This window comes from Salmo trutta, chromosome 30 (genome assembly GCF_901001165.1).
Source record: "Salmo trutta chromosome 30, fSalTru1.1, whole genome shotgun sequence".
Lineage (NCBI taxonomy): Eukaryota > Metazoa > Chordata > Actinopteri > Salmoniformes > Salmonidae > Salmo > Salmo trutta.
In genome coordinates, this window is record NC_042986.1 from 19,377,372 (window position 1) to 19,403,674 (window position 26,303).

A 26,303-nucleotide genomic window follows, 5' to 3' on the forward strand; every position below is an offset into this window, starting at 1 on the left:
TTCTGCTTTCAAAGTTCAATTTATTTGAGAGATGTTTTAAATATTACACATTATACACATTCCCTGCCCTTAATTAATTAAAGAGAGGAATGGAAAAAGGTTTTACACTTGTTTTAATGGTCATTCATTTTGTCTCTACTCTACAGACCACATGCTTGCTACAGGCTTATACAGTTATTGTACATGTCAAAAATAATAATAATCTTAAACAAACAAGTTGCCTTTAGTGTGAAACAATATAAAAGTATAAAAAGTTGGTAGTTGAATTATTTTATACCTTAAAACAGCAGAAGCTGCAAATAATAATAAAGAACATTAAGCAAGGCTATAATACACTATTTCCATGTTTGAGAAATTAGTGGCTGTAATAGATATTGCTACAAAAGAGAACCTGGCAAACCCAACACATTGAACACTGGCATCTCATATACAGTACTGTAATTTTAACTATGTGAGACTGTAATTTTATAAATCAAAAAAGGCGCAACTGTGGCACAACTACCAGATGACGTTCAGGTTGCCGACATCCGTGGAGAGGTCCGTTTTGGACGGGTAGACGACCTTGAGGTTCCCGTCAGGGTCCACGGTGCGAACCTGCTGGATGATCAGCTCTCCTGAGGTGGTACCATCTGAGGCGGGGTCTGGGGGTACGTCTGACTCCCCCTCTGACCCAGCCTCCTCTCTGTGCTCCAACGTGAACTTGTTCAGCTCCGCCATTTTCTGACAACGGAACAGAGACAGATGTGTTAATTGCTGACCATTGGGACAATGTGGTTAAGGTCTATTTAAGGAAGGAACTATGTGGAAAGGAACTCCTAGAGCCCTCATATTCAATTCTGGACCTCGATGCAGACCTGGGACACCAGGTGTGTGCAATTAATTATCAGGTAGAACACCAAACCAGCAGGCTCCAGGGTCAGAACTGAATACCCCTGCCATAGAGAATGGGTGTTGAATTGAGATTTAAAGGCTGGATTGAAATCTGTACACATTCAATTGAAAAACAAAATAGATAATATGTATAACCTCAAAGTCTTTACATTACCCTAATTTTATAAGAAATGAAATGTAATGTAAAGACTGAGGTTATACATAATGTATCATCAATTTAGTTTTTCTATTTACACACAATGAAATGTGTATGGTGGCAAATTGGGTTGAAGGTTTTCTAAACTTCTCACAGACTCGCCCTGCTCAACTTATGTTTGTTGACACGGTAAAATATTCAGGGGGATATATATACGATCTGTCAGTGAGATTGTGGAAATACAGGACAAGCACTCCCAGAGCAGGAAGTCGCATCTCAACAGCGCAAAGTTTTACCTTTCACGTCGTTCTCCTCCAAATGCCCTCTCTACCAGTCAATTCAAGTTCAGCTAATTCAGTTACATTTCAGTTAGTCATTTCAGGAAATGAATGATTCAACACATTCACTAAATTCTCAAAATCAACCCCAAACTGACCTTCCAGCCTTTCATCACCACACCAAATCGAAAATGTACCCTCCCACAATGGGGATTAAACCCTTATCGGCTGCTTTGTTTCAACAAGGCTGTCATTGAAACGCATCTGCTGCTGTGTGTACCGGTGCGAGGCACGCAGGCAGCTCTAGGGTTGCAGCTGCATTTTGAGCAGTATGTTTAGGTGGTGACATCGTACACCGCCGGGCCAGTCATGCCAGGCCAATGAGCTCACTGATTCCATTGGGAGCCAGTGGGGCCAGGGTACAGATGTCAAAACAGCATGACACCCTGAGACTGAGCAAGACACTTGATGAGACTTTTCTGCTCTCACCAATCGCCACCGTGTGTGTCTGACCAATGCATTTATGTGCAAATGTTGTTTAATTCATGCAATCAAAGGCAGTTTGTGTTACGTATGTGCATTGCAATGTAGGATTCAGCCCTACTGTATGTCTCTTTGTATACAGGGAAAGAGATGAGCTTACCACTATGAGAGCATCCATCACGTCTTTACAGATCTGCAGGCTGGTAGAACTGGTAACTTCTAAGAACAGCTCCTTAGTCGTCTTCCTGATCTAGAATACGGGACAAAGGTACAGTACATCAATTGTATGTAATATTGTCTACAGCTAAAGCAGCTAACTATTTTTTATTATAAAATCGATTAAATATGTAAAAATATATGAACACGTACAGTATCAGTCAAATGTTTGGACACACCTACTAATTCAAGGGTTTTTCTTAATTTTTACTATTTTCTACATTGTATAATACTAGTGAAGACATCAAAACTATGAAATAACACATATGGAGTCATGTAGTAACCAAAATCATGTAGTAAACAAATCAAAATATATTCTTCAAAGTAGCCACCTGTCACGACTTCCACCGAAGGTGGTTCCTCTCTTTGTTCGGGCGGTGCTCGGCATCGCCGGCCTACTAGCCATCACCGATCCATTTTTCCTTTTCTGTTGTTTTTGTCTTTGGTTCAGTCACACCTGGTTTTCATTTGCTTTAATTTCTGTGTGTATATTTACCCCTGTTTCCCCGCTTAGGTTTGTGCAGGGTTATTTTCTTGTTGCTCATGGAGGTTTTTTCCTCAGTTTATTTCACTTGTGTACCAGTTGTTTAGTATAGTAGGAGCGTTGTTTTCCTCCTTCCGTGAGTACTGTGTGTTCCATTGTCTTGGGCGTTTATGGACCTTGTACCTGTACCGTTTTGGGACTTTCCTATTAAAGACGCTACATTGACATCTCTGCTCTCCTGCGCTTGCTTGACTCCTTAACTACCTTCAGTATGATTATGCAACACCACCCTTTGCCTTGATGACAGCTTTGCACACTCTTGGCATTCTGTCAACCAGTTTCATGAGGTAGTCACCTGGAATGCATTTCAATTAAAAGGTGTGCCTTGTTAAAAGTCAATTTGTGGAATTTCTTTCCTTCTTAATGCATTTGAACCAATCAGTTGTATTGTGACAAGGTAGGGTTGGTATACAGAAGATAGCCCTATTTGGTAAAAGACCAAGTCCATATTATAGCAAGAACAGCTCAAATAAGAAAAGAGAAACGACAGTCCACCATAGCTCTAAGACATGAACCTCTAAGACATGAACCTTCAGTCAATAAGGAACATTTCAAGAACCTTGAACGTTTCTTCAAGTGCAGTCGCAAAAACCATCAAGCGCTAGTATGAAACTGGCTCTCATGAGGACCGCCAATAGAAGGGAAGACGCAGAGGTTCCTCTGCTTCAGAGGATAAGTTCATTAGAGTTACCAGCCTCAGAAATTGCAGCCCAAATAAATGCTTCACAGAGTTCATGTAACAGACACATCTCAACATCAACTGTTCAGAGGAGACTACGTGAATCAGGCCCTCATGGTCGAATTGCTGCAAAGAATCCACTACCAACGAACACCAATAAAATGAAGAGCCAAGAAACACAAGCAATGGACATTACACCAGTGAAAATCTGTCCTTTGATCTGATGAGTCCAAATTTGAGATTTTTGGTTCCAACCACTGTGTCTTTGTGAGACGCAGAGTAGGTGAACAGCTGATCTCCGCATGTGTAGTTCCCACCATGAAGCATGGAGGAGGTGTGATGTGTGGGGGTGCTTTGCTGGTGACTGTCAGTGATTTATTTAGATTTCAAGGCACACTTAACCAGCATGGCTACCACAGCATTCTGCAGCAATACACCATCCCATCTGGTTTGCGCTTAGTGGGACTATAATTTGTTTTCATTCCAGGTGAATCTGGTTGAGAGAATGCCAAGCGTATAAAAAGCTGTCATCAAGGCAAAGGGGGGCTACTTTGAAGAATCTCAAATATAAAATCTATTTTGATTTGTTTAACACTTTTTTGGTTACTACATGATTCCATATGTGTTATTTCATAGGTTTGATGTCTTCACTATTATTCTACAATGTAGAGAAGAGTAAAATTTAAAAAAAAAAACCTGGAATGAGAAGGTGTGTCCAAACTTATGACTGGTACTGTATATATATATTTTTAAATATATAAATAAAAATAAAAATATCTGGGAGTGCTGCAGGACCCTCAGCACCCATACTTCCCGCGGGCAATATGCTCACTCGCACACACACTTTACCTTGGTTTTCTCGCTGTTGGTGATTGGTGGAAATGAGATCACATGATCCTCTGCATCCACCAGACATGGGTAGAGTTCTTTTCCATCAAGAAGCTGCAGGTATCTGAGTAAAATAAAAAAGCCAGGTAACTTAAGCTGAGAAAAGTTGATTAATTATCCTCATGCCAACAATTAAGCAATAAGGCCCCGAGGGGGTGTGGTATATGGCCAGTATACCACGGCTAAGGGCTGTTCTTACACACAACGCAATGCGGAGTGCTAGGACACAGCCCTTAGCCATGGTATATTGGCCATATATCACAAACCCCCAAGGTGCCTTATTGCTATTATAAACTGGTTACCAATGTAATTAGATCAGTAGAAATACATGTTTTGTCATACCCACGCTATACAGTCTGATATACCACGGCTTTCAGCCAATCAGCATTCAGGGCTCAAACCACCTAGTTTATAATAGCCAATATAATCCTTTCATAACAGCATATTGATAGTATAAGGTCCACACCTATACTCATGGTGCAGATTGAAACCAGATTAAAGTGACAGTGGTTTGAGCTTTTTTTAAACCGCCCAAAATACTGTGGCATGTTATTTACAAGTTGTTTACTTACTGTAAGTCAAACTTACCTTTTACCATACCTAATCTTATTTACTTTATCTAACCAAAAGTAAGGAATTGCTTGATAAAAACAATGTTTAGCGAGTAGGAAACCACATCAACATACTGTAAATGGAAAATGAAATAATAAAAATTCATTTATTACAAGAGCATAACATTTAAGAAGACCGGCATCAACTGAAAGAGGCCACTTTTCGTGAATTTGTTTTGTACTCCCTCCCTTTAATAAAAAGAAAAAGGAATTGGCATCAAGCCAACTTCAGCTTTTATTTATTTAACCTTTATTTAACTAGGCAAGTCAGTTAAGAACGAATTCTTATTTTCAATGACGGCCAATTAACTACCTTGTTCAGGGGCAGAACGACAGATTTTTACCTTGTCAACTCGGGGATTCGATCTTGCAACCTTTCGGTTACTAGTCCAATGCTTTAACCACTAGGCTACCTGCCGCCCCTCATTCTCCAGAAGGGTGCACTTTTATATTTCCTGACGATCATTGGCTGTATTTGTCATCCATGATGGGAAGTCTGCAAATGTGCACCTTGGAAGTAGGGCTGTTGTGGTGACCGTATTACCTCCATACCAGCAGTCATGACCGCTGTAAAATTCCACGTGACCGCACGGTAATCTGCTCTTATGCACTCTGGACATGCGTTGGTAGTACCCAACTCGCTAATGACCATCAGGTCGCTAATGGTCTGGTCCTCAGCGCTCGATTGTCCCTCTAACCACTCACGGCAATGCAAATGTATTCCAAAATCACATCAAACACTTATCATCAAAACAGTATCGTGTTTTTAAAACTCACCTCACTGTGATCAATCAATTTGAAGAAAGAAGTTGAAACGGAGTCGTTGTGGATGTTGTTTCAAAGTCTAACAACAAAAATGACATCGCTTTTCTAAGGTGATGATTAACTCAACACCCATATGCATATTACAGCTTATGCATATGCATAGGCCTATATATGAGCCCAAGCCCGAAAACAACTGAATTAAAATAATGATTATGCAGTTATGAAATACATAGACTGCCGCATCTTACGCACGTCAGAAAAACATAAAAAGATGTCTTTGGTACATAATTGGTCTAGCTTATACTCCAAAATTCAACAAATAATCGCCTGAGTGTGGACTGTATTATTATGCATAGTTATGCTACGCTCCAAACGTTCTATCCATGAGTCTGGGAGAGAACGTATAGGCCTAGGTGATGCTGTTGGTTCATTGATTGTGCAGGGTGGCTTAGAGTTAACCTGCAATTATAGTGAATTTGTATATGATTTTAAATAGCCTAGTAATAGGGCATGTTTTATATTTTCATAATTAATAGGCTGACACATGACCTTTTTAGCTACAGAATATCTCACCACCGTGCGTTTCCATCTCCTAGAAGCTGCATGCTCCTCAAACAGTGGTTGATGGAGTGAAGTAAGTGAAAGCAGAGTTTTGATGGTAGTCACTAAAAAGATGCTACTATATTTATTTATCATTTGCTCATATTAAGCACATGCTCTGCTATAAAAACGGAGTAGCCTCCAAGGCATGAATGAAAAACGAACAAGCGGGAAAGCGTGTCCATTCGCCTTTCTAGTGCCTACGGATGACATCTTTTTACCCTGCCTCTGTTCCTTCCCATTTGATAATGGCCATTCTAAATCAAACTAACGATACATATTAGTAAAGACTCGACTAATTGATAATAGTCTGAGGATGAAAATATGACTTGATGAGAGAACAGCGTGTGCAGCCTGAGGCAAGGAGCAGAGCGCAAGCTTTTTTTGTGTCTTCTCAAATCATCAATAGCCTTTTGATTTGTAAGGCATTCTAAGGTTTGTATTAGAGGTCTACTGATTATGACTTTTCAACGCCAATACCGATTATTGGAGGACCAAAAAACTCCGATACCGATTAATCGTCCGATTTTTATATATATTTGTAATAATGACAATTACAACAATACTGAATTAACACTTTATTTTAACTCAATATAATACATAAATAAAATAAATTTTGTCTCAAATAAATAATGAAACATGTTCAATTTGGTTTAAATAATGCAAAAACACAGTGTTGGAGAAGAAAGTAAAAGTGCAATATGTGCCGTGTCAAAAAGCTAACGTTTAAGTTCCTTGCTCAGAACAGAACATATGAAAGCTGGTGGTTCCTTTTAACATGAGTCTTCAATATTCCCAGTCAAGAAGTTTTAGGTTGTAGTTATTATAGGAATTATAGGACTATTTCTCTCTATACCATTTGTATAGTTCTCTGTTGCCAATGACTGGAACGAATTACAAAAATCTCTGAAACTGGAAACACTTATCTCCCTCACTAGCTTTAAGCACCAGCTATCAGAGCAGCTCCCAGATCACTGCACCTGTACATAGCCCATCTATAATTTAGCCCAAACTACTACCTCTTCCCCTACTGTATTTATTTATTATTTTGCTCCTTTGCACCATATTATTTATATTTTAACTTTGAACTTTCTTCAAATTACAAATCTACCATTCCAGTGTTTTACTTGCTATACTTTATTTACTTTGCCACCATGGCCTTTTTTGCCTTTACCTCCCTTATCTCACCTCATTTGCTCACATTGTATATAGTCTTATTTTTTTCTACTGTATCATTGATTGTATGTTGTTTTACTCCATGTGTAACTCTGTGTTTTTGTATGTTGTCGAACTGCTTTGCTTTATCTTGGCCAGGTCGCAATTGTAAATGAGAACTTGTTCTCAACTTGCCTACCTGGTTAAATAAAGGTGAAATAAATAAAATAAATACACATTTCATATACCTTTGGCTATTGGATGTTCTTATAGGCACTTTAGTATTACCAGCCTAATCTCGGGAGTTGATAGGCTTGAAGTCATAAACAGCGCTGTGCTTCAAGCATTGCGAAGAGCTGCTGGCAAACGCAGGAAAGTGCTGTTTGAATGAATGCTTACAAACCTGCTGCTGCCTACCACCGCTCAGTCAGACTGCTCTATCAAATATCAAATCATAGACTTAATTATAATATAATAAACACACAGAAATACGAGCCTTAGGTAATTAATATCGTCAAATCCGTAAACTATCATTTCGAAAACAAAACGTTTATTCTTTCAGTGAAATAAGTCTAGGACAAAAAGGCTTCTCAACAGTTTTTAACCCCAAGCCATAAGACTCCTGAACAGGTAATCAAATGGCTACCCGGACTATTTGCATTGTGTGCCCCCCCCAACCCCTCTTTTTTACGCTGCTGCTACTCTCTGTTTATCATGTATGCATAGTCACTTTAACTATACATTCATGTACATACTACCTCAATTGGGCCGACCAACCAGTGCTCCCGCACATTGGCTAACCGGGCTATCTGCATTGTGTCCCACCCACCACCCCCTCTTTTACGCTACTGCTACTGTGTTCATCATATATGCATAGTCACTTTAACCATATCTACATGTACATACTACCTCAATCAGCCTGACTAACCGGTGTCTGTATGTAGCCTCGCTACTTTTATAGCCTCGCTACTGTATATATAGCCTGTCTTTTTACTGTTGTTTTATTTCTTTACTTACCTATTGTTCACCTAATACCTTTTTTGCACTATTGGTTAGAGCCTGTAAGTAAGCATTTCAATGTAAGGTCTACACCTGTTGTATTAAGCGCACGTGACAAATAAGCTTTGAATTTGTTTGAGGTACATAGGTGCAACGATAGTGCTTTTTTCGTGAATGTGCTTTTGTTAAATCATCACCCGTTTGGCGAAGTTGGCTGTGATTCGATGACAAATTAACAGGCACCACATTGATTATATGCAACGCAGGACAAGCTAGTTAAACTAGTAATATCATCAACCATGTGTAGTTAACTCGTGATTATGTTAAGATTGATTGTTTTTTATAAGATAAGTTTAATGCTAACTAGTAACTTACCTTGGCTCCTTGTTGCACTCGCGTAACAGGTGGTCAGCCTGCCATGCAGTCTACTCGTGGATTGCAATGTAATCGCCGTCCAAAAATGCCATTTACCGATTGTTATGAAAACTTGAAATCGACCCTAATTAATCGGCCAGGCCATGCCGATTAATCGGTTGACCTCTAGTTTGTATCGTTCACAAGTAAATTAGCCAAATCTCTAAATCTAGCGTACAGGACCTGTTTCAAATGATCACTTTTACACTCAACATAGCCACTTCATATGCACACTCCGGGATAGGAAACATATCCTTTGTATTTGATTCAGCTAAGTTCAATTATATTCTTCTTACTATAAAATAATGGCACCGGTATTATAAACAAATTTTGTCTGCTATATTAACAAGCCTACCACCCATGGCATGGCATATAGCCACATAACATACAGTAGGCCAACTCATATTCTGTTCTTCTGAAATACATTTTCTTCATATCATGTTTCTTTAGACCTGCCTAAAGTAAGTAATGGATTTATTGTGATGTTGTATATTCAATTGGTTTATTATACTTTTTTAAATGTAGATGTTCCAAAGACGCGCATCAGCTGTTTGTATACAGCGTGGAGGCCTCGAGATGCTAAATGTGTTAATGTTAATTAACGATCAATTACCGTTAGACCGGCAGTCTTTTGCATGACAGTAACCGGCTGACAAAATTTCATGACCACCACAGCCCTATAGAGCCCCACAGCGGAGGTGCCATAATACCCATAAAACCTGGCGGTCAAACAGGGAAATGGTTCCAATCGTTTTTCCACCATTCATTTTTCCCATAGAGGATTATAGAAACACTTAAAACACTTAAGGATTATATTTGTCTCTCCAGCCGACACTCCACATAATTTTGTATAAATAGTGTAGCTAGTTAGTGCAGTTTGTTTAGGCGATTTTACAGCTATCAATTTAGGAGTCTACAATCTCACCATGTTTTTATTTAGTTCTGTCTTTGAGCTGTTCTTTTCTATTAAAGGGATACTTCGGAATATTGGCAATGAGTTTGAAGGAAGTTGCTAACTAGCGCTAGCGTACAGTATGGGTATCTACCATAGACTTCCAGTTTTTTTAACTAATGCTAGTTAGCATTGTCTCGCAAAACTTTAACTTCCTTCATACTGGACACAGAGACATTAAAATGGTATCCAAGAGTTTATCTGGCACTGGGGAAGTACGTAAAGGTCTCATTGACAAAATCCCAAAGTATCCCTTTAATGTTCTATGTTATGTCATGTTTCAAGTTTTGTATGCACCCCATGAAGAGTAGCTCCTGCTTTCGCAACAGCTAATGGGGATCCAAATAAAATACCAAACATAAAATGTTCAACCTGCAGATCGATGTGCCTCGCAGAGTGGAGTCTGACATTCGCAACGGCCATGCAACGGCACCATGCAATGCACCTTGGACTGAAGAGGCAGACAAATATGACAAATGTGGTGAAACCTCTGTTAAATTACACATTTCTCGAGGTAGAAATATCGCAAAAATAGGATCAATGGCTAATTCGAGAGAAGACAACATCCTGTGTAATGACGTCGCCCAATATTGAAATCTGACATGTATGATAGACGTTTTTGCAATCTAAATGTCGTATTCCTATTAACTTCCAGTGTAGTGAGAGACGCTTTATCACAATACTACATCATCCCTGCCAAATTGCTGCCTGCTTGAATGGCAATAGCTCAGAACACATGAAAACATGAAAGGACCCCGGGAATCAGTAGAACATTGTTCAGAGATGCACAAAAACAATATAACATTCAAAATGGGTGAATCTTTCCTTTAAAGACAGGTGCTAATACTCACTTGTGGAGGCCAGAAACATTCTGCCTCTTCCTCTGTTTCCTCTGGTCCTCTGCCTCCAGCTGCAACTGCCTCATCAGCTCCACCGCAGTCATCTCTTTACGGCCCAGGGGGACTATCTAGTAAACAACAGTTTATGAGAGAGTTGTGCTCCTTTCAAAATTGTATTTGCTTGTTTGAATGACCTTGAATGGGACTGAAATGCATTGACACAAACCTGAATGCAGTTTTTGAAAACAATGATTTGCCAAGAGTGACAGACAACAATGTTATTTTGTGTTCAAACTGTTACTGTGAAGACATATGCAGGTCTTTCAATAAGACTGATAATACTATTAACAGGTGGTGCGTTGCCTGGCTTTGGCATAACATATGGATAAAAGGATAATGTATTATTAAGAATGGAATAATGTGATGGCTCACAATTGCTGATTTGAGTGTCCTTGAAAATACTGGATTCTACTCAAGAAAACTGAGTTACCATGTCCAATAGAAAATCAGCCTTCTTTAGAGACCTTTATAGGACTGTCTGCATAAACTACTTGAACAAAGACATGGGACAAGGTCCTGAGAAATGTCATCATAAACCAATCAAATGCAAAGAGTTTGAAATACATAGCTAAATAGCTCAAGCGAGTTAACTTGAGTTTTTGTGGCTGTCTAACGTGGTATGAGTAAAATGTACCGTAATTTCCGGACTATTAAGCGCACCTGAATATAAGCCGCACCCACTAAATTAAAAAATATATATTATTTTGAACATAAATAAGCCGCACATGTCTATAAGCCGCAGGTGCCTACCGGTACATTGAAACAAATGAACTTTACACAGGCTTTAACGAAACACGGCTTGTAACAAAAAAAAATAAATTAGCAGTAAGCTTTAGTTGTCTTTTTGCACTGAGTCAATTCCTCACGCTGCTGTTTCCAACGTCTTATCATCGACTCATTAAGACCAAGCTCCCGTGCAGCAGCTCTATTTCCTTTTCCAACAGCCAGATCAATCGCCTTCAACTTGAAAGCTGCATCATATGCATTTCTCCGTGTCTTTGCCATGATGAGGGTGACAAAATGACTACTGTAATCAGAATGATGGGAAGTTTGAGAGCGCTCGATTTAATATAAACAGTAAACAAAAAACTTGTTTGACCGTAACCCGTTTGGCAATTTCATTGGTCTAATGAAAGCTTCATGCCGCCAAAAAACTGAGCACGTCACAGAATGTGTTTTTTTTTGCGGGAAAAATCTATATATTAGCCGCGTCATTGTTTAAGCCGCGAGGTTCAAAGCCTGGGAAAAAAGTTGCGGCTTATAGTCCGGAATTTACGGTAATGCAATGTTGCATCATACCTTTAATATGGGAGGAAGCCTGGCATCATACATGAGAGGTCCCTTGAGTAGCTGCATGTCATGAGTTGCGATGGTTGCAGTTGTCCTTTTACCACATAGGTCATCGTGAAGTTTGGTCTGAAACACAACAGATAAGAGAGAAAGAGTTGTGAATAATGCAAAAGAGGCTATTGAGGATGGTGAGCTTATGTCCATTTATGAGCATCAGTTTATTTTGTAGCGTTTTCTTAGTCTGGGTCCCATACTGCATTAAGAAACTTCTAGCCTACATTGTTACCTTGCCAAATATGACTGTCAAAGACAGCAACGTAAGAGTTGGCTAACGCAGAAACAGACTGGCTCCTAGATTAACATGTTCTCATCTCAAAACAACATTACCTGAGCAGCCAGGAATCTCTTAAGCGCATTCCCGGACCTGAAGTTCATGCCTCTGACCACACAGCACACCAAGTATGGCCTCACATCCTTCAGCTCGTTGGCCACCTTTACAGTGAACGCCCCGGGGTTGTCAGAAATGTGAAGCACCTTCACCACCAGCCGGTTCAACTTATCCACCTCATCCTCGTCCTCGTCCTCCTCATTCTTCTTCTTCTGCTTGCGCTGCTTTTTGGTTTGGGTCTTCTCTGTGTTCCGGCCCCCTTCTGCCTTATCCCCATCGGCCTGCTTACTGCCTTTGCCTTTCCCTCTGCCACCGGCCCGAAGGTAGTCCAGGATGGACTTGGTCTGGCAACCATTGACCATCTTCTCCAGCCGCTTGTCTTTTAGTTTGTTTCCCTTGAAGTTGATCTCCTTCAGCTTGGAGCAGTCGCTTAACTCGTAGGGGATGTCACTGAGCTTGTTGTTGGATAGGTCCAAAACCTGGAGAAGAACATTTCATATTTTTGTTGTCGTAGTTCATGTTATTACATTCAGTGTTACATGCATGTTACTACATTCAACTAAGATGAATAACCAAACAGGGCCTCATCCAGGTCTCAGTTGTCTCACAATCTGAAAGGCCTTGTGCCAGGAAAATGTCATGACAGTCTCAGGTCCGTTCAATACATTGTTGATGAGTAGAACTGAGAGGTATCTTGTCAATCATGACCATAATAATGCAGAAGGAATAGAAAAGATGCAATAATGCATATTTTAGGTAGCAGTACAATATATGATCCATCTATTTTATTCACAAACCTTTAGAGCAGAAAGCATGTGAACATTTCCACTCAGGTCTACAATGTCATTCTCAGAGGCGATGACAGTGCTGAGGAGATCCAGGCGATAGAAGTCATCAGGGAACCGAGTGATGCCATTTTTTGAGATGTTGATGATGGAGAGCTTCGTGCAATGACACAGTCCATCTGGCAGTGACTCGATATTGTTGCAGCTCACGTTGAGGGTATTGAGCTCGCTTAGCTGGGTTATCTCATCTGGCAAAGCTTTCAGGTTGTTGACTGAAATGTCGAGGACTTTCAGTGACTTCAGATTTCCAATGGTTTTTGGAATAGAGGAAAGCTTATTCCTACAAACAATCAAGCTTGTAAGGGTGGTGAGATTTTTGATGTCTCCATGAATTTCTGTCAAACTAGGGCATTGGATGATTTCTAGGTAATTTAGGAGCTTGAGAGAATAGATAGTGGAACACAGCCCTCCATTCGAGGATATCTTCTCATCGATAACTGCACCTTGCAGGACCAGTTCGCGTCTCTTCTCTTTTGCGGCTTTCTCTATTTCTGGCCAATTCTCTTGAACATCCATGATGCTATACCAGACCCGGAAGAAAGCGAAGTCATGCCACCCGGAAATACTTGAGCACAGACTCTTTAAAACGTTTATATGCCAAATGGAAGACGCATTGAAACATGCAACCAGCAGTGGAGATAGAAATGCACAGCGCACGTACAGACGGGACGCTCCAACATGTTTTTGAATGGATAGAAAATGTAACGGACTACAGTCCTTCGCGGTGAGACGATGGAGCTGCCCATGCGCACCGACGTGTACGAGTTGTTGTTAGCGGTGGTTATGGAGATGAAATGGGACATGAGCAAGCTGTATTTTTTTTGGTTGCAATGTTCATGGTAAGATATACTTGATATATTAGTAGTAATACCATACTTTAATACAACATACTTTGTATTACAACTGTGGTTTTATTGTGCGTCAGGTGTCACTGTATTTATATTAATTCAACGAATTTTACAATTCTAAATAGGAAAACTGTAAAAGTATTCCTTCCCACCGCAGGGACGCCAAACACAAACAATGCAATACCATAGGTAATAGTTTAGAGTATTTAAATGTATGCTACAGTATTTCACTTTTTGGGGGGGGGCATACATTCGACATTTGAAAATATTATGGCAGAATGATATCCCAGGTTAGCCAACACATCTATGCTAGATAGCTATATGGATCATCTGAATATTAGTATGTCAATTCATTGTAAAGTGTAGTTAGCTATCAATGTTTATCCAAATCCCAGGATGAAGATTTCTTCCATGGTTTATGAGCTTAAGTAGCTAGCTAATTACAGTGTAGCCTATGTATTTGATAGTGAAAGGTCCTTCAGATAACTGAGGTGATATTCAGTGGTAGATTATGTTAATGTTTCTACATATTTGATAGTGTGCAGCAGCAAGATGCCCCGGAAGATAGAATTCACGGTGGTCAGCTCCTTCGATCTCGAAGATAACTTTAGTGCCAAGGAGCTGATGGTCCATGCACCTACTGTCAATGACTGGAGATCTGCCCGGTACACACACACACACACACACCACACACACACACACACACACACACACACACACACACACACACACACACACACACACACACACACACAGACAAGCACACGCAGACGCAGACACACACATAATTGTCTCGAAATTCTGCTCGGCTGAGGTAGAATACCAGAAATTAATGTAACCAAATAATGTAACAAAATGATGGGTTTTAATGGTACATTTACTAGGCCTACTGATTACACATGTAATGACAACTTGCTAAAAAAAATGAAAGGGCAAACATTTCACTATTAAATAATTCATGTGCCACAATGGAGCACATTCTGGAGATCTGAGTGCATGCGTTCTGGAGAGAGACGCCCATATCTTCACCACACATCCCTCCCCTTCTTGTCTCAACATTTAAAAAAAAGAATATCCTAGACACATTATCTTAACACATTTAAGGTGCTTTTCACTGACAGCTGCAACTCAATAATCAGCTAGGCCTATTGCCACGCGAGGTGCCCAAATTGCTGGCTTCCCAAATAGGTATAGACCTATGCACTTGTGATTTGAAACAATCCACAGCAAAATACATTTAAGAAACTAACGATCCTCTGTGGCTAAGTCAAGCTCTCTTGTAAGGTATTTTGAATGATTTTATTTAGACAGGAGTAATTATATAATTTGGGCAAAACATGAATTTACTTTGGGAGAAGCCTGTATATAATGACGAGATGCTAATGTCTCCTCCCTAGCAATGCGAGTCCTTGTCCTAAAGGCGTGAATGCAGGCGACAAGCTTAGGTCTGCATATTATTACAGATTTTGGCGAGAGTGAGCCCTCTCGCTTTGCCTCTTCCTCTCTGCTGAAACTAGTGAGCGAAACAGTGGCCACTCTTGTCTTACTAAATGTAGCCCAGGTATCTAAAGCGGTACCGGAGCGCCAAGTGTAGGTCCAAGAGGCTTCTAAACAGCTTCTACCCCCAAGCCATAAGACTCCTGCACATCTAATCAAATGGCTACCCAGACTATTTCCATTGCCCCCACCCCTCCCTTTTACACTGTTTCTCCTCTCTGTTATTATCTATGCATAGTCACTTTAATAACTCTACTTACATGTACATATTACTTAAATTACCTCAACTAACCGGTGCCCCCGCACTTTGACTCTGTACCGGTACCCCCTGTATATAGCCTCGCTATTGTTATTTTACTGCTGCTCTTTAATTATTTGTTACTTTTATTTCTTAGTCATATTTCATTTTGGGGGGGTATTTTTTTTGGGGGGGGGCATTTTTTGAACTGCATTGTTGGTTAGGGCTTGTAAGTAAGTATTTCACTGTAATCTGTTGTATTCGGCACATGTGACTAATAAAATTTGATTTGATGCTGCCTGGCCAGACCAAATATGACATGCCATACTCCTTATGTCCAGACAGCATTAGATACTTGGTCTACACATACAGCGACAGAGGGGCGCTGTTTTGCTCCCGCAGATGCTTTATCTGAGATTGATGCGTCTTTCTATTGGTGTGCGTCTTGGTCAAATAAATTATCAATATTTCAATATTTTATTTGGACGGGCAAGGAGGTACGGTAGGGCGGGTTCAGCCATAACGCCCTGGTACACCGTTACTACGTGTTTTACTTTTCTGTTATTTCTCTATGTTCTTTCTCTCTGCGTTGGTGGGAAGGGCCCGGAAGTAAGCGCTTCACTGTTAGTCTACACCTGTTGTTTACGAAGTATGTGATGAATAAAATGTGATTTGACACACACACACGACACACACTCATGCTCAATCCCAAACCGGTCCCTTCCCCTTGGCCCTCCATTTGAGCGTTAACGCACACCTCTGCTATATGCACAAATGTCCCAAAGCTGAGGGAGTGACAATTATCTAGGGTGTATGCTTAATAAGTGACAACAAACAACAATTATAAACTGGGTGGTTCGAGCCCTGAATGCTGATTGGCTGACAGCCGTGGTCTATCAGACCGTATACCATGACAAAACAGTTATTTTACTGCTCTAATTACATTGGTAACCAGTTTATAATAGCAATAAGGCACCTCTCGGGGGTTTGTGGTATATGGCCAATATACCACGGCTAAGGGCTGTGTCCTAGCACTCTGCGTTGAGTTGTGCATAAGAACATCCCTTAGCCGTGGTATATTGGCCATATACCACACCCCCTCGGGGCCTTATTGCTTAAATATACACTGAGTGTACAAAACATTAGGAACTTTCATGACATAGACAAACCAGGTGAATCCAGGTGACAGCTATCATCCCTTATTAATGTCACTTGTTAAATCCACTCCAATCAGTGTAGGGGAGAAGACAGGTTAAAAGATTAGACAATTTAGACATGGATTGTGTATGTGTGCCATTCAGAGGGTGAATCGGCTAGACAAAATATTAAAGTGCCTTTGAATGGGGTATGGTAGTAGGTGCCAGGCTCATCGGTTTGAGTGTGTCAAGAACTGCAATGCTGCTGGGTTTTTCACGCTCAACAGTTTCTCGTGGATATCAAGAATGGTCCACTACCCAAAGGACATCCAGGCAACTTGACACACCTGTGGGAAGCATTGGAGTCAACATGGGCCAGCATCCCTGTTGAACGCTTTCAACACCTTGTAGAGTCCATGCTCTGACGAATTGAGGCTGTTCTGAGGACAAAAGGGGGTGCAACTCAATATTAGGAAGGTGTTCCTAATGTCTTGTACACTGTGTATGAAGATAACTTTATCCCATTACTCAACAATATGAAAGCAGATCTATTTAAATGGAACAGTCTTCCCATAAATCTTACAGGTAGAATAAATGTCTTCAGAATGGCCTGGCTCCCAAAGGTTTTATATTTATTCTTGGTAATACCAATTACCCCTCCAAATTTATATGGGCAAATAACAGACGATATATGGGCAAATACAACTCTGAATAGAAAGGGGAAGTTTTACATCTCCCCAAGTCTGAGGGTGGTTTTAACCTCCCATACTTGGAATTGTATCATCTCGCCACCCAAGGCTTTTACTTGAGACATAATGTTAAATACACTAAAGAGGAACAATGGGTACATATTGAAGAAATGCGCATTCTCACCCCCAGAATCTTTTCTCATCTTCATAGTTAAGAATACTATAACAATATGGAAGAAAATGAAACGGATTCTACAAGAACCAATATCACTCCCAAAGAACACAACCCTATGGAACAATCATTGCATAGCTTTTCAGAATGTTCCCGATAAATTGGTCCATTTGGAAAACTAAAGGCATAGAAACCGTAAATGCCTTGGTAACAGTAAATACAATTATTTAAACGACAGAATTAAAAAGTCATTTTGGACTGACCATTGTAGATATTTTCAGATACGTGCAACTTAAAATAAATAAAATATTGATTTGTAATCTTGAGGGAATCCTATTTCGAGATGTCATATGCACACACTGGAGATAGGGGTGAGAACAGGTGGATCTGGGCAGAAGTGATGTTGATAAAAAAAATTGGCGTCTGTATGTTGTCTTTTGTATGTGTATGTTTTGTATTATTTAATACAAAATAAATACAAATACAAATAAGTTCCAACCTCACTTGTTTCTTCCACAGGTTCTGTCCATACCCTCAGGAGGTCACTCTGCAGTTGGCAGGGCAGAGTCGGGTCTGTAAGCTGCTGCTGCTGGCCCACCAGTACCTGATCTCAGGCAAGATAGAGTTCCACATCGGCGACAGACTACCAGAGGCCCACTCACCTAGTCTCTTTGGAACCCTCTGCAGATTAGGGTGTGTCAGTAGAATCAGCGAACAGAGATGTCTGACCAATACGTACAGGGGTCATATCCATTAGGCACCAAAAGGAAGAAAATGGACTGAAACAGGGAGGGACTACCTGAACTTGTCCCATAGAAAATGTGTGCCCTGATGTATATGCGTCTGGCTTACTTGGATGGAGCATCTAGCCTGGATGGCAGTCTGTTTCTGCTGTTCTCTATGTTGTTGTTGTAATTATGATTCTATGGAGCATGGGGGTGGGAACACCAAGGTTGTAGGTTCAATTCCCACTTGACGCACATATAGTGATTAAACATGGTGAACTTCAGCATTGGTTATTGCTAAGTAACTATATTACTATTATGATATACACTGAGTGTACAAAACATTAGGAACACCTTCCTACTCTTGAGTTGCACCCCCTTTAGCTCTCAGAACAGCCCCAATTCATCGGGGCATGGACACTACAAGGTGCCGAAAGCGTTCCAGAGGGATGCTGGCCTATGTTGACTCCAATGCTTCCCACAGTTTCACCTGGTTAGTCTATGTCATGGAAAGAGCAGGTTTTCCAAAGGTTTTGTACACTCAGTGTGTAGGCCTACATTTTCATCATTTACTGCATTTTTGTTACAAGAAATGTCCACAGTAATAGGAATTGGTATGCACATTTTGCAATAGGTATGTTTCTGTCTATATGTTTCTCTATGTTTGTCTATAGTCTGTTCACATGGATGCCATTGGAACTTACCTCCGGATAACCTTTCACAGAAACCATGTCAACCGCTGCAACCTTTACAACCAGGTACTCCACTATGTCACACTCACAGTCAATCATTACCTACCGGTACTACACATAAAGTAATTCCCCATAACCTGTTGATTGAACTTACATACTACCACATTCATATCATTTCATTGTTTATTAGATATATTTTTATAGGATTTTGTTTATCATTTCAGATTGCATTGGTTACCATAAATGTTTTGGGAGATTATGTGGATGGCAATGCTATTGACACAATTGTAAGTGGCTGCTCTTTAACATGTGTAGGTGTTCTTTCGTGTTTTATTTTACTGGATATTTAAGGTGCAGTACTACTGTGAAACACCAGATGGAGCTGCTGTGTTTGTGAGGCTGCCAATGTGAAGTCATTGGCTGTGGCCGAATACCCACACTAGTGTACTTAAGTGGGCGGCAGGTAGCCTAGCGGTTAAGAGCGTTGGGCCTGTAACCGAAAGGTCGCTGGTTCCAATCCTGAGCCGGCAAGGCGGAAAAATCAGCCGTTCTACCCTTGAGCAAGGCAGTCAACCCCAACAGCAACTGCTCGGGCTCCGATGACGTCGAATAAGGCAGCCCCCCCGCACCTCTCTGATTCAGAAGGGTTGGGTTAAATGTGGAAGAGACATTTCGGGTTTAATGTATTGTTGTGCAACTAAAAATAATGATGATTATTAAACGCCGAAATGTAGTACTCTAGTATGTGTATTCCGACACAGCCATTTACTTGAGACATGTTTTTATTGACATGACTGATTTCATGACTTGTCCATAAGCATTTAATCCAGGACAGTGAGTATAGCACATGAAGTGTTAGTCTATGGTACAGTAAAATCAAAAGCATTTTGTGCTTCATATGACTATAACCATATACACATTATAGGCCTACATTGATCTGCAGATAATCATAGTTGATATTTCTGAATATTATTGATATTATAATATGCGTCCATAATGTGTTTATGTAAAAAAAAAAATATAGAAAAACACATTTTCCACTGTTTATGTAACTGTGTGTCAGTGTATGTTTACAGTATGCACACAGACACCTGTTTTTCTTTTTGTTAGAGTGTTGCCTGGTTCCATGGTGGTCACTGTGTGTGCCTGTATTCCCGTGTGTGTGTTTGTCCTGACGGACGTGGGGCAGGAATGTGGTAATCAGACTCAGAGGGCAGAGTAATCACAGAGGCCAACTGTAATCAGATAGACCTGCGGACGGACAGCCCCTGGAGGAGAGTGGCCCAGCTCCGGGTTGAAGTTTCCCCTTGCTGCAGATACAAGATCAGCTTCCCCTCCCCAAGCCTAACCTTAACCATTAATTAGGAAAATGCTAAACTGACCAAAGATCAGCATCTAGGGGCAACTTCACCCTACAACGAGTGGTCCAGCCTTACCTCTCCAACACACAGGAAGGCAGATTCCACAGGACAAGCTCCACATTGTTGCTCTCTAATCCCACGCTTAAGCACCTCCACCATGGCCACAGTGTTAGCTGGCCTGGTTATCTCTCAGAGCTTTAGTGTTCTCACTGTTCCATGTATGTTGTGATTGTACAGATGAAACCTATAGAGTGACATATTTAAGAGTATGGAGTGCTGCATGCAGTACTAGTTCTGGTCATATCATTGAGATGTGTAGATGTACGTGAATTGACGAGACTACTTGTGGTAGATCACCTATCACTGATGACTTGCCTCATCTATTATATACAGAGTCGAGTAGTACTCATATCAAGTCCATGTTACTGTTAGTTCTCTAATTTACAACTAGAATATGCCCCATTTGGGTTTCCATAATAATGAGTCAGTTGGTTGTGATTGTTGTGTTTTACTGAGCAGATGACGTGTGCCTTTTGGCTGTGTGTTTTGAGGCCTGTCATTGAGAGAGGTTAATTGTACCTCTGTTTGCCCACAGCTAAGCAGAGAGAAGCTGATTGAGCACTACCTTAACAGCAGTCAGCACGTGACCGCCTTGGTTGCAACATACATGGGGTAGGGTTAAAGGCTCATTGGCCTGTGAAGTGCTTTGTGACAATGCTGTTTGATAAAAAAAAAAAACATTAGCCTGTAAGTTGACATGATTGCGACTAGAGTTCTTCACGGGTCCACCCGAACCCGAGTACCTGAGACCCGCCCCGGGACACAAATGGGCCCGGGTCCAAAATTGTTACTTTTCCCTCGGTTACAGCTGATAGACCCGAATGGACCCGACCACGGCTCTGCATAGCCTGTAGCATATTTATTTTACGCTAATTTGGTGAAATCATTGACTTATAGAAGGGCTAGCCAACATATAAAGACAGTTTCATTAACCAGAAGAGCAACTTGGCGTATAAACATTGTCAGTCGAGTACGAGAAGACCTCTAATCACCACTGTTTGCCATTTCAATTGTTATGTTTTTCTCTTTTAATATAAATGGCTAACGTAGAAGCCCAGGAATCCAGGCTAAAGAGAAACACAAATGACACTTAAAATGGAAAAGTTGTCAAATAGTCACTCTGTAATGTATAAAAAAAAGCAATATCCCATAGATGAAAAAAATGAAAAACATCAACAACATGTAAATGACTGTACTAACAATACTCTGTACATTACAAATGTACAGAATATTTGTTTACCTAATCACACAATATCAGGTAATATTTTGAATACCTAATTTGGCTAATTGGGGTACCTAATAATCTACAAGTGTAAACCGAGGCTACAGTATGTTCTATGCATTAAAAGCGGCTCTATCCCGTTGTCTCTTTCAGTAAGTGTGAGTCCATCTCTCCTCTGGATGACCTGGCTTTTGACATGTATCAGGACCCCGAAATAGCCCACATCATCCACCTACTGGATGACAATAAGCAGGAGATGGTCCGTCAGGAGAGATAAGAGTTCGCCAAAACACTGAAGCAGGCTATCGCTGACCTGCAAAAGGTGCTTCTAGGGTCTTTCTGTGTGGAAATGGAATAAAAATACCCAATACCCCATTTCCCCTTGGAACTTGTGTAGATCTGAAAATATGTATTGCATAGTTAGATATACATTGTAGAATATTAGTGAAGACATCAAAACTATGAAATAACACATATGGAATGAAGTAGTAACCAACTGTTAAACAAATCAAAAGTTATTTTATAATTGAGATTCTTCAAAGTAGCCACCCTTTTCCTTGATGACAGCTTTTCCTTGATGACAGCATTGCACACACTTTGCATTCTCTCAACTAGCTTCATTAGGTAGTCATCTGGAATACATTTCAATTAACAGGTGTGCATTGTTATAAGTTAATTTGTGGAATTTCTTTCCTTAATGCATTTGAGCCAGTCAGTTGTGTTATGACAAGGTAGGGGTGGTATACAGAATATAGCCCTATTTGGTAAAAGACCAAGTCCATATTATGGCAAGAACAGCTCAAATAAGCAAAGAGTAATGACAGTCCATCATAGCTTTAAGACATGAAGGTCAGTCAATACGGAACATTTCAAGAACTTTGAATGTTTCTTCAAGTGCAGTCGCAAAAACCATCAAGCACTATTATGAAACTGGCTCTCATGAGGACCGCCACAGGAAAGGAAGACCCAGAGTTTCCTCTGCTCCAGACGATAAGTTCATTAGAGTTAACTGAACCTCAGATTGCAGCCCAAATAAATGCTTCACAGAGTTCAAGTAACAGACACATCTCATCATCAACTGTTCAGAGGAGACTGCGTGAATCAGGCCTTCATGGTCGAATTTCTGCAAAGAAACCACTACTAAAGGACACCAATATGAAGAAGAGACTTGCTTGGGCCAAGAAACACAAGCAATGGACATTAGACCGGTGGAAATCTGTCCTTTGGTCTGATAAGTCAAAATTGTCTGTCCTCGATTGCAACACTTACTACCGAATTCCAAACTGCCTCTGCAAGCAACATCAGAGCAATAACTGTTCGTCGGGGACTTCATGAAATGGGTTTCCATGGCCGAGCAGCCACACACAAGCCTTAGATCACCATACGCAATGCCAAGCGTCAGCTGGAGGGTTGTAAAGCTCGCCGCCATTGGACTCTGGAGCAGTGGAAACACATTCTCTGGAGTGCTGAATCACGCTTCATCATCAGGCAGTCCAGCAGACGAATCTGGGTTTGGTGGATGCCAGGAGAACGCTACCTGCCCGAATGCATAGTGCCAACTGTAAAGTTTTGGTGGAGGAGGAATAATGGTCTGGGGCTGCTTCTCATGGTTCGGGCTAGGCCCCTTAGTTCCAGTGAAGGGAAATCTTAACGTAACAGCGTACAATGACATTCTAGACGATTCTGTGCTTCCAACTTTATGGCAATAGTTTGGGGAAGACCCTTTCTTGTTTCAGCATGACAATGCCCCCGTGCACAAGCGAGGTCCATAAAGAAATGGTTTGTCGGGATCGGTATGGAAGAATTTGACTGGCCTGCGCAGAGCGCTGCCCTTAACCCCATCAAACACCTTTGGGATGAATTGGAACGCCGACTGTGAGCCAGGCCTAATCGCCCAACATCAGTGGCCGACCTCACTAATGCTCTTGTGGCTGACTGGAACCAAGTCCCCGCAGCAATGTTCCAGCATCTAGTGGAAAGCCTTCCCAGAAGAGTGGAGGCTGTTATAGCAGCATAGGGGGGACCAACTCCATATTAATGCCCATGATTCTGGAATGAGATGTTTGGTGAGCAGGTGTCAACATACTTTTGGTCATGTAGTGTAGAGAAGCTATCATTGCATCACAAATTGACACATACAGTATACTCAATATCAAGTCTTTGAAGTCATCTTTTGACTTTTTCACTTCCTTATTGATTTGCAATTTTGCAGTCTGATTTTGTCTGTGTCTGTAATCGTAGTCATTAAACATTGTTCAGATTTCTGTCACCAACCACCTATGTGTACGCGGTCGTCATACCAACCATGAATACTTAATAAGCACAACAGCTGCTGTGAAGGCCAGTGAGTGTTTTTTCTTTGTTGTGACAAACCAGACGCTAGCCTGTAACCAAAGAACGGTTTCTTCCCAACCCAAAAGCCTCTTAGCATTGCATACACTGCTGTTGCCAAGGTGATCTAGCCGAAACTCTCTCCATAGCCCCTTGCTGGCATAACTCACACCTATGCAGGATTGATAGAAAAAGATATTACTTCATATTGTCACATACTTGAAATATGTCTACTACTAATTGTCTGTCACATTAGTAGCTAATGCAGTAGACGTATGTAAATATATGTGTTACCTGGCACCGACTGGCAAGCTCCCTCAGTTCTATGAAATTTCCCAGTAAAATTACACATTGGACTTACTGGAACCTATGGGTTGTGTCCAAAATGGCACGCTATTCATTATGTAATGCACTACTTTTGACCAGAACCCCATGGGCCCTGGTCAAAAGTAGTGCACTATAAAGTAAATATGGTGCCATTTGGGATACCAGCTAGTAAACATTAACGATTCCATCCATGTAATACCGTGATGCTCTGGGGGCATGGCAATGACCTGTTGCATAGTAACCACAATTTAAGGAGTACTTAACTATTTTTATTTCATATGCGGTCCTGTTGAACAACATAATATATAGTTTGACATCTGGGCCTTTGGTCGTCCATTCATGGACATCAAAATATTTAAACACAAAAAAATAACCTTTCAAAACCACTCTCTCTTTATCCATTCATGTGCCTCCTTCCTTCTCCATCTGTCCCCATGTGTGACTGGGCTAGGTAGGAGAATGCCTGGGCTGATCCAACGTGGAGAAGCACTGTGCCATAGAGAAGGAGGACTGCAACACGGCCAAGAAGAAGAAGGAGCAGACGGAGGAGTACAGGATGACAGTGTACCATCATCTGGAGGTCCACAACCTACTGGACATGGGCATGGTCAGTAGCTCTATGTGGCTTTTTGGGTCATTTCAATAGTTGTGACTGGGAACTTAAGTTAATGCCTTGTTTTGTTAATTTATCTTATTTCCCGAGCCCTTATCACAGTCAAGACAGACCTACAGTACAGCACCTTCAGAAAGTATTCAAACCCCTTTACTTTTCCCACATTTTGTTGTGTTACTGCCTGCATTTAAAATTGGCCTACACACAATACCCCATCATGTAAAAGTGGAATTATGTTGCCAGAAAGTTTTACAAATTAATTAAAAAAATTAAGCTGAAATGTCTTGAGTCGATATGTATTCAAACCCTTTGTTATGGCATGCCTAAATAGGTTCAGGAGTTAAAAAATGTCCTTAACAAGTCACATAATAAGTTGCATTGACTCACTCTGTATGCAATAATAGTGTTTAACATGATTTTTGAATGACTACCTCATCTCTGTACCCCACACATACAATTATCTGTAAGGTCCCTCAGTTGAGCAGTGAATTTCAAACATCGATTCAACCACAAAGACCAGGGAGGTTTTCCAATGCCTCGCAAAGAAGGGCACCTATTGGTAGATGGGTAAAAAAAGAAAAGCTGACATTGAACATCCCTTTGAGCATGGTGAATTACACTTTGGATGGTGTATCAACACACCCAGTTACTACAAAGTTACAGGCATCCTTCATGAGGGATTTCACCATGAGGCCAATGGCGACTTTAAAACAATTACAGATTTTTCAGAAGTTTCAAGTCTGTAAAAGATCACTGTAATAACCCCATTACACTTAACACACTCAAAGTATGGAGGTCAGTTCAACATTTCCTGGGAAGGTCCAAACTAACCTCTGCTCTTACCCCAATTCTTAACAACCCAGATTTTGGTCCAGGATTGCTGGATGCTGGCTTTAACGTTTGGCTTAATAAGGACATACGCAGACTAAATTACTTATTTGCTGATAAGATTTTATTGTCATTTGAGCAGATGGTCGAGAAATATCGACTCCCAAAGCAGGACTTTTTCCGCTTCCTACAAGTAAGACATTATATTCTGAAGAGCACCACCTTAATTGGCAACCCTGATATGTCTGTCATTGAAAGAATGCTTTTCTTCCCACAAAGGAAAATGTCTGTAAGTCTGTTTTATGATGCTTTAAGGTCCTTTTCTGCTGTCGACACACAGAGGGTGAAACAAGTGTGGGAGAAAGAATTGTCTGTTACTATTGACGAAGAGATATGGGACGACGTTTGGAAATATGCAAAAACAATATCTATATGTAATCGTACTAGAGCAATTCAATTAAGAATAATACACAGATTGCATATATCCCCAAATCGCAGACATGCTTTTAGCCCCTCTTCCTCTTCTCCTCA

At 40.7% G+C, this 26,303-nt stretch overlaps 2 protein-coding genes across 4 annotated transcripts; one reads left to right on the forward strand and one right to left on the reverse strand.

Annotated features, from left to right (window-relative positions):
* LOC115168875 (leucine-rich repeat-containing protein 47-like) lies at window positions 1-13,804 on the reverse strand (the record flags this gene model as incomplete). Its single annotated transcript, XM_029724402.1, has 7 exons — window positions 1-720; window positions 1,949-2,038; window positions 4,077-4,179; window positions 10,463-10,578; window positions 11,810-11,926; window positions 12,188-12,667; window positions 12,986-13,804. Coding segments are annotated over 7 exons (1,947 nt in total), but the record flags the coding sequence as incomplete, so codon positions are not given.
* LOC115168173 (centrosomal protein of 104 kDa-like) lies at window positions 13,735-24,853 on the forward strand. 3 transcript variants are annotated; one of them, XM_029723196.1, is made up of 5 exons: window positions 13,735-13,872; window positions 14,420-14,546; window positions 18,133-18,306; window positions 19,013-19,096; window positions 24,783-24,853. In XM_029723196.1, exons 2-4 carry the CDS (start codon window positions 14,434-14,436, stop codon window positions 19,050-19,052), a joined length of 327 nt encoding a protein of 108 aa, XP_029579056.1. In that variant the 5' UTR covers window positions 13,735-13,872; window positions 14,420-14,433; the 3' UTR covers window positions 19,053-19,096; window positions 24,783-24,853. The 3 variants fall into 3 exon arrangements, with proteins under 3 accessions (XP_029579056.1, XP_029579055.1, XP_029579054.1); XM_029723195.1 differs by lacking the exon at window positions 24,783-24,853 and having other exon boundaries at window positions 13,736-13,872; window positions 19,013-21,825; XM_029723194.1 differs by lacking the exons at window positions 19,013-19,096; window positions 24,783-24,853 and having other exon boundaries at window positions 13,749-13,872; window positions 18,133-18,622.
* Window positions 24,854-26,303: the final 1,450 nt, after the last annotated feature.